This window comes from Silurus meridionalis, chromosome 9 (genome assembly GCF_014805685.1).
Source record: "Silurus meridionalis isolate SWU-2019-XX chromosome 9, ASM1480568v1, whole genome shotgun sequence".
Classification (NCBI taxonomy): Eukaryota; Metazoa; Chordata; class Actinopteri; order Siluriformes; family Siluridae; genus Silurus; species Silurus meridionalis.
In genome coordinates this window covers 8,416,537-8,426,489 of record NC_060892.1, presented here as the reverse complement: position 1 = coordinate 8,426,489, position 9,953 = coordinate 8,416,537, and the positions used below count along the sequence as shown (strand labels likewise).

Genomic DNA, 9,953 nt, shown 5'->3' with positions numbered 1-9,953 from the left:
ATGATGTGCGTTAATAAATGAGAATGTGCATGCACATGTTTTTGGAGGGTTTTTTCACACAACAGCATTGCCGCGATTTGTTTGATGATGGCATGCTATAAAAATACATACAGTACATGTTTATCTGTCAGGAATCCACCTGCCACGCCCCCTTCGGCCCCCTTTCTTGGCCACTTTCTCTGAAGCTCCCGGCTTCAATCGTGCACATATGGTGCTCGTTTATCATCATCACCAGCTCCTATTTAAACTTCCACACTCTCACTGTCCGTTATTGTTGGTATATGTTGGTTCACGGCGGTCGTTGTTATCGTGCATGCGTATCCCGGTACGTGCCTTCCCACCGGCACTCTCTCAATGGCTGCGCTTTTCTTCCCAAAGCCGCGCCGCGCCGCGCCCCTACTAACACTACGAACACTAGCACTAACTAACAGCAGAGATTCACCAGTATACAATACAACACCTGTAGCAGCTGTAAGCCTTGATTTTTCTGCCACTTCCGCGAGTTCTTCTGCGGCTGCACCGAGATAACCGACGTTAAATGGCAAATTTTAGGGTTCGGCGACATAACCGATAAAAAATGCTTAGAAAAAGCGAGAATTTGGCGGTTCCACTTCAAAAACGTCGACTTAATAGGGTTGTCGAGGTAACCGAGGGCGAGATAACCGGGTTCCACTGTGTATGTATATATATATATATATATATATATATATATATATATATATATATATATATATATATATATATATATATATATATATATATGTATGTATGTATGTATGTGTGTGTGTGTGTGTGTGTGTGTGTGTGTGTGTTCTCCTCTTACAGTTAAACTGCTGCTGCTTTCTTTGTGTAAACTTGTGCTGCTGCCCTCTATATATATATATATACACACACACACACACACACACACACACACACACACTCTTCCATTCATTACTGCTTATTTTAATAATGTATATTAACGCATTTGCATGATTGCTTCTTTATTGTTACATTCTATCTATCTATCCATCCATCCATCCATCCATCCATCCATCCATCCATCCATCCATCCATCCATCCATCCATCCATCCATCCATCCATCCATCCATCCATCCATCCATCCTACTTTCTTTCCTTTAATTTCTCATTCTATCCTTCAATCAATCTACATCAATTCTTTATATCCTTCTTTCATTGTTTCTCCATCCATCCATAGATCAATGTTTGATCCCTCCTTCCTTTCTTCTTTCTTTCTTTCGATCCTTCATCCCTTTCATCCATCCATCCATTTTCATTCCTACCTTTAATTTGATCACATCATATTTGATTTCAATGTATTAATTAATGTATTTTCATTATTGCTTCTTTCTTTCCATTTACTTCCTTATCTATTGACCATTTCTAATATTAATAATCTGTTTAATTTCCTTCCATCCTTCCACCTCTCCTTTCCATATGTCCTCCCAGTGTCCTTCTCTCACACACACACACACACACACACACACACACACACACACACACACACACACACACACACACACACACACACTCTCACCTCCCAGTGAGTGAACACCAGTTGAGGGCTTGCCAGGCCACTCGTCCGCTGGATCTCATCAGCGAATCCGAAGCTCTCGGCCACCGGCAACACGGCTCTGATGATGAACATGTCTGTTCCCTCCTTCATCTCCTCGTTGAGGACACGACCTTCACGCTTGGAGAGGACACCATACACGCGGCCTAATCAAACACACACACATAAACAAGTCTTTAATAATCAGTCATTAATGTCATCACATTCTGAAAGCTAATAATGACATAGAGCAGACACACACACACACACACACACACACACACACACACACACACACACACACAGTAGGATTTGTCTGCTAATTCTCTTCCTGATAACATCTTTCTTTCTAAACAAACACACATCATTTAACTCATGCCCATACAAACATACTTACACGACAAGAATAGGTGGAAATGGAGGGGAAGAGCTAAAGGCAGGGAGTTTTATGAAGAAGCTCAGGAGACTAGAGTGTGTTAACAGAGCTCAGCTCATACAATAATAACTGTTGACAGACAGTCGAGAGCGAGCGAGCGAGACGGGTGACCGCTGACCTCTTCATCCCCGGCCTTAGAGATCACTCAGACATCACTCAGACACTTAACCCCCTTCACACTGCAGACCAGTGGCTCGGGACGTGACACAAACACTAGTGACGAAACAATTGGCCTGAAAACCATCACACACACACACTGCACTCCAACTCGCAGAGAGAACTAATAAAAGTGCAATCATTCAGTATCGGCGCATGACACACAAACACACCACTGAGAACGTCTACACGTCTGCGTAGTCAGAGCGAGCATTCACCATTTTATGAAATGGGGAAGGTGAAATGGGGAAGGTGGATAAATTGTTTTGTTTTTATGGGTGAACACTACATTTAGAGTTTCTCATTCTTCTTTTTCCAGCGGTGGATGAAGCACACAAACCATGTACTTGAGTTAAAGTAAATATACTGCAGTAAAAAATAAATGTGCTCCCTTTAAACTTTCACCTGAGTAAAAGTACAAAACTATTTCCCTTCAAATGTTCTTAAGTATCCAAAGTACTATAATTTATTATGGCTACAATGTTCCTATTATCATTTTTGTTACCAGACTCTTTACTTAATCAACTTAGTTTATGTGAAAAGACTCATGTTATTCTTAGCGCACCAATATATTAATAACACTGATTGATATCTAATAAAATTAGACAGGAGGTGGAGCTGGAGGTAGCAGAGCTGAAGATGTTGAGGTTCTCGTTGGGAGTGACGAGGATGGACAGGATTAGAAATTAGTTTATTAGAGGGACAGCACATGTAGGAAGTTTTAGGGAGAAGGTGAGGGAGGTGAGATTGAGATGGTTTGGACATATTGAGAGGAGGGACATGGGGTATATCGGTAGGAGAAAAGAGGAAGGCCAAGGAGGAGGTTTATGGATGTGGTAAGGGAAAACATGCAAGTGGTTGGGGTGAAAGAGGCAGATGTAGAGGACAGGGGGGGTGTGGGGACGGATGATCTGCTGTGGCGACCCCTAATGGGAGAAGCCGAAAGAAGAAGAAGAAGATATCTAATAAAATTATTATGAGCCCCCCAAAATGTTTTTTTCAACAAAAAAAAAAAAATCACGGAAATAAGGCTGAGGGTGTTGTGGCAAGTTCGAGTTTAAAATAATTTATTAATCTTAAAATGTTCTGCATGCTGTTTAACTGATGCTAAACTGTATGTTTGTGCTAAGTACACACCACCAAGCGACAGAGTGTGAGCTCGACCCTGATTGGTGGCTTGCTGCATGTTGAACAGTTAAGTTTTAAACTGCTCATAAATAAAAAGGAACAACTTATTTCACAAAATGTATTTCAGGAAAATATGATCTTTGACTTTTACTTTGTGAAAGTAAAAGTCTCCCCGAATGGAAATACTTCAGTAAAGTACAGATACACGAAAAAGCTACTTAAATACGGTAATGATATACATTTACTTAGTTACTGTCCACCACTGAATTTCTCTTTTTTTTTTTATTAATTATGAAATAATTTTAAAACTTTCTTATTGAAACACATTATCAGACACATGGTGGTCTAAGAAAACCTATAAGGTGTTGCTATTAAAATATTAATTATAACAATTTTAAGAATAACCTATTTTACCTTAACAACAAGGAATGACGTATTATTCACATTCAAAAATTTTCTATGCTTTCTGAAAAATATGAATTAATACACTGCTTGGACAAAAAATAGCACCACCTGTCTTTTTTTTTTTTTTTTTTTTTTAACCATATGCAGTTCTTTCCCCAACTGTTTCCACAGAATTGGAGGCACAAAATTGTATAAAATTTCCCTGGATGTGGAAGCATTAAATGTTCCCTTCACTTGAACTAGGAGACCCGAACATGTTTCAGTATGATAAAGCCAAAGTGAGCTCTATGAAGATATGGTGTACATAGTTTGGAATGGAAGATCTTCAATGGCCTGCTATAGAGCTCTGACCTCAACACTACTTTGGGATGAATTTGAACTCTGCACCTTGATTTTTCTTCCACCTTTGTGAGTACAAATCTACACAACCACACACCAAAATGTGAAATGGGATGTTCAAAAAGCACATAGGAATCTTAAAGCATGGTATCCATAGTTTATCTCATTCACAAGTGTTATATTAAATCAAACATTCTTTACAGTGCTGTTGAATTCTCCATTCTGATCATTCTAGAACAGCAGCTCTGACACTAATTGCGGTGCGAGGCAAATCCTGGGTTTGTATTAATACCTCGCTTGAACATTTCTGGAGTAAAAACCTACACACGGACTTGTATTACACACATTGAGATTACTGTATCGACATAAACCGAACGTGTAATTGCTGCTACGGTGAAGTTTTCAGTCAGCGATCCCAGTGTATTACAATTACAGGACTGTCAGATTGCCTCGCGTCAGCTGAGCAACATTGCATTGGAATGTATTTATATTTTTCCCTGACGTGATCATGTTTTCTTCTACAAATTTTAATTAATAAAATCCTATGTACTGTAGCTTGAGTTTGAAGAAAGCCTATTGCATGTACACATGAGAACACCATTCCTCCTTCCTTTTTTAAAAAAATTTTCTTCACTTCAGTCAGCATTCACTTCACATTTCAATCCGCATATCTATAATCATGCAGCCTCCAGGAAAATATATTTATTTTTCCACTGTCTGAAGTCAAAGCAACTCCAAAACTTCATAACCTCCATTATCATTACCGTAATTTCCGGACAATTAAGTGCACCCAAATATAAGCCGCACCCACTGAATTTGACAAAGAGTTTTATTTTGAACATAAATACGCCGCACCTGTCTATAAGCCGCAGGTGTCTACACTGAAACTAATGAACTTTACACAGGCTTTAACAAAAAACACTGTCTGTTACACGGCTTGTATCTAAACAGTAGCCTACCAAGAAAGTCATTGTTCACTGTCTTCCTTCTTCCTTTCACAACAATTTCTCTCGGGAGTTTTTTTTTTGGCATCATCGTGCGTTTAAAAATCACTATCGGTGAAGCTTTTCTCCTGATGCCGTGCAGCTCAGAACACAGGTGAAGTGCGTTTTTTCATGCTCGGTTGTTTTCAGTGTGACGAATGATTCGCATTTCCTGTAGACAGTCTGAGTGAGCGGCAGGTCAAACGTCAGAGGAACCTCATCCATATTTATGATGTGGTGCGGCCCGATTCAGTGGGATCGCATCTGATTTAATATAAAGAATTTCATTGGTTCACCTGAACCCGTTCGGCAATTTTATTGGTCTAATGTTATGGGGCTCAGTTTTTTGGCTTGAAGTTTGTGAAACCGGGAAAAAAACAGGAAAAATCCAAAAATTCGCCGCTTCGTTGTTTAAGCCGCGGGGTTCAAAGCTTGGGAAAAAAGTAGCGGCTTATAGTCCGGAAAATACGGTACATTCTTTTAACATGTTGGGCTATGATTGAAGAAGAATTCTGAATGTTCTGTTTCTATTCTATTCTCCTTTATACCATTTCATTCTACTCCATTACTGTCAAATCTTTTTCGCTTAATTGTACTCTATTTCTTTCCTTTCAACTTTTTTTTTTTTACTCCATTGGATTTAGACTTACATTTATGGAATTTCACAGACGCACTTATACGGAGCGACTTACAACTGAGCAGTTGAGGGTTAAGGGCCATGCTCAAGGGCCCAGCAGTGGCAGCATGGTGTGGCTGGGATTAGTATTTGGGACCTTTGGCTTCAGAGTCTAATGCCTTTACCACTGAGCTACCACCTCCCCTTGTATATACAGATAAGGTTTTACACACACCACCATTATATCCAGTGATTCATTTATTCTGATTATATGTAAATATATATTTTATCAGACCAACCATCCTTTAGTAGTTTGCATAGGAGTTCCACGAAGTGTTATCATTTAAAAGTACATCAAACATGCAGCCATTTTATTCACATTAAGCTTTGATTCAATAAGTGTTAATAGTTGTGATAATTAGAAAATTATTCATATTGTTTTAAACTTGATGCTGTTTTCTTTTCTTTTTTTTGTTTAACTTTTTTTAACTTGCATTTTTATACACATTTTCCTGTGCCAGTCACTGCAAATAATTATTTTTTTTTCATCAGCATCAGCAGTGAATACCTGACTCGTGGACATTAAGCAGGCAATTTCGAAAAAGGATTCGTCTGAATGTTTTTGTTACAGTTTGCTGCACATTACTCCCGAATCACCTAAACATCCACCATCCAGGTGAGTTTAAGCGATTACCGCTGTACGGCTGGCGATATTATTACGCCTCGTCTACTGCTCTAATCCTAAATGGGTGAAAATGCTTTTTTTCCTGTCTTTTTTTTTTTTAAGGCCATCAGTTCTGGATGATTGCATCATTTTTCATGATATTTTAAAATAGGAAATTACAAGAATGGTAAAAAATAAAAATCAATAAAAATCAATACTGCACAAGTCTATCGAGGATTTACCAATAGATAGCTAAGTATATTTCTGACGAGGTGCAGAATCGTCGACAAAATTGAAAGAGTGGGCAGTGTATCTGTTATACAAGTCTACTAATAGCCCAACAACCTAGATTTAAATATGAATCAAAATGAAGGCACTGGTTACCCTACAGTAACACATTTACACCAGTATAAAGCTCTGACAACAGCACAGATGATGCAACTCAATTGTTTCAATTATCAATTGTTCATTGCATGGCTTGAATAAAATCGGTATAATGTTGAATAAAGTCAGGTATAATGTTTAGAAATGTGCAAAGAGTCTTTGTGTTGTTCGCTAAATTATTAATTACCGTCATGTAATTATTAGTAATGTCACCTTTCACACACGGGGTTAAAGTTACTCTATGGCTAGGGGTTGCCTTAGGCCAGGATCGCTTGACAGCTCATTTTTTCACTCCGCAGACAAACTCTGCCTTTGTTCATGGGCCTAATGTGATGACATCACCTCATGTGAACATGGCCGACACACAGCAGCTTCCAATTATGGAGCAGGGAGCACTGCTTCCTGTGTGTATGTGACATGCGATTTCCTCCCTGAAGACCTGGCTAAGCAATGTGGGTTTGGAAACATTTTACAAACCCGTTTGATTAACTACCAGGGGAGGATGGATGAAATAGTGCGTGTGTGTGTGTGTGTGTGTGTGTGTGTGTGTGTGTGTTTTGAGTATACACACACACACATATACTGTTGTGCAAATTTCGGTTAAGACAGAAATTATGTTTTATCTTGTGACCTGTCATCTACCTCATATATAATAACGAGTAAATAATATTATATAAATACTATAATAATAACTATTAGTTTACTAGTTTTTGCAATTCAAAATAAAGTGTAAACATAATGAGCTTTTGATGTAATTATGAAATTAGGACTTAATTTTCCTCTGGTAAAATCAATTTGGTATTAGTGCTATAGTTGCAAACACAATGGATTTTTTCAAATATCACTAATACAAAGAAAAAAATCATAGTCAATAGCTATTCACCTACCCAAATTACAATAACCAATTTATATGACCTCTATAAAATCTGCAACTATTATGAAAGCTAATGTAGATATAGACCAATTAAATTATCTTTAATTTACTGTATTAAATCAGTAGTCTAGACTCAGACATTGCCTTAATATTAACACTAACACCCTCCAAGTGTGAGATCATAATAATATTAAGCTCCATCCATGAAACAGTAACATTAGGCTAACATTAGCTGCTGTCTTATTACACAAATGTAATTTTTAGCTCTTAGCTGGTCTGAAAGGCATCTTTGCTTCATGTACAAGGATAGCATCATATCATAGTTTTCCTTTCTAAAAAAAAAAAAAAAAAAAAAATGTAGGAAAAAAAATGCTTTTTTTTTGTCTTTGATTGCTGTTTCTACTGAAAAGGAAAATCGTTGCGCAAAAAGAAAAAGTGCCTCATCGACACAAAGACCACTAAGCAGTGGTGGACAGTAACAGATTCGTTACTGTTCTTAAATAGCTTTTTGTGTATTTGTACTTTACTGTATACTTTACGTATTTCCATTTGGGGAGTCTTTTATTTTAACTTCACTACATTTCAAAGTCAAATATCTTACTTTTATCTCAACTACATTTAAAAAAATCATTTGTTCCTTTTTATTTATCAGTGGATAAAAACTTAACTGGTCAAGCACGCAGCAATCCACCAATCAGGGTATCTCTGTTTTGATTGCCGGGTTGGTGGTATCTACTTTGCACGAACATTTAGTTCGGCGTCAGTTCAACAGCAAGCAGTGCATTTTGAGATTCCTGACTCTAACTTGCCCCAACACCCGTGTCCTTATTTGCGTGACTTTTTTAAAGTAGTGGAAAATAAGGTTTTGGGGTCATGATTATTTTAATAGATATCAATCAGTGCTTGACTCATTAATATCATTCTATTAATAGATTGGTGTGTTAAGAGTAACATTAGCATCTTTTCACATAATCTGAGTTGATTAAGTGGAGTCTTGTAACAAAAAAGATAATAGAACATTATAGCCATAATAAATCATAGTACTTTGGATACTTAAAGAAATTTAAAGGCAAATACGTTTGTACTTTTACTCAGGTGAAATTTTAAAGGGAACCCTTTATGTTGACTGGAGTAATATTTTACCTAGTGTATATCTACTTTAACTCAAGTACATAGTTTGTGGACTTTGTTCACCACTGCTATTTAGTAATAGCTTTTCACCACTGTCAGTTTTTTTCCTCCAAAGGCAAAACAGCCTGGCTTTCAAACGGTCACAGACATCTGATAAATATTATCCCTGTTTATTCAGGGGATCACTTTAGCCTTGTTGTAATCAAAGGGAAAATGTGTGTAAATCAAATACATGTTTGTGGTGAAAAAAAAAAAATATGGTGGCAATAGATTACAGAATGAACAATTTGTATTGCATAAATTTACAAAGAAATCTTAGCAAAAGTATAATGTTTCTATGAGTAACTTTTGTCTAGTTCAGCACAATGTTGGTCAACATACCAGTCTGGGTGTTTGATCTGCTGCACATTTCACACTTTTAAACCTTACATTTTATCTAACTAAATGCATTTATTTAGTCTGATTAGTCTGTTCTTGGGTGTTTAACTATGACCGTCAAAGTACTACTTATAAGTCGTTACAAATGTACAGTGCATCCGGAAAGTATTTACAGCGCTTCACTTTTTCCACATTTTGTAATGTTATAGCCTTATTCCAAAATGGATGAAATTAATTTATATTTTCTTCAAAATTCTGCAGACAATACACCATAATTACAATGTTAAAGAAGTGTGATTTAAATCTTTGCAAGTTTATTAAAAATAAAAGATAAAAAAAAAAAGAAAAACCACATACAGAAGTATTCACAGCCTTTGCTCAATACTTTGTTAAAGCACCTTTGGCACCAATTACAGCCTCAAATCTTTTTAAGTATCATGCTACAAGCTCGGCACACCTGTTTTTGGGCAGTTTCTCCCATTTTTCTTTCCAGAAGCTCCATCGGGTTGGAGAGGGAGTGTCGGTACACCGCCATTTTCAGATCTTTCCAGAGATGTTCAATTGGGTTAAAGTCTGGGCTCTGGCTGGGCCACTCAAGGACATTTACAGAGTCATCCCGTAGCCACTCCTTTGTTATCTTGGCTGTGTGCTTAGAGTCGTTGTCCTGTTGGAGAGGAACCGTCGACCCTGTCTGAGGTCCAGAGCGCGCTGGAGCAGGTTTTTAATCAAGGATGTCTCTGTACATTGATGCACTCATCTTTCCCACAATCCTGACTAGTCTCCCAGTTCTTGCCACTGAGAAACATCCCCACAGCATGATGCTGCCACCACCATGCTTCACACTAGGGATGGTATTGGACAGGTTTCCTCCAGACATGATGCTTGGCATTCAGGTCAAAGAGTTCA

The 9,953-nt window shown here is 37.7% G+C and overlaps 1 protein-coding gene across 1 annotated transcript in view; it reads right to left on the bottom strand.

Moving 5' to 3' along the window:
- efl1 (elongation factor like GTPase 1) overlaps positions 1 to 9,953 on the bottom strand; it is a 147,285-nt gene that overhangs the window by 11,059 nt on the left and 126,273 nt on the right. Inside the window, exon 18 of the mRNA XM_046857568.1 lies at positions 1,539 to 1,720. Within this exon, the coding sequence (XP_046713524.1) occupies positions 1,539 to 1,720 (182 nt within the window). The remainder of the gene's footprint in view (positions 1 to 1,538; positions 1,721 to 9,953) is intronic.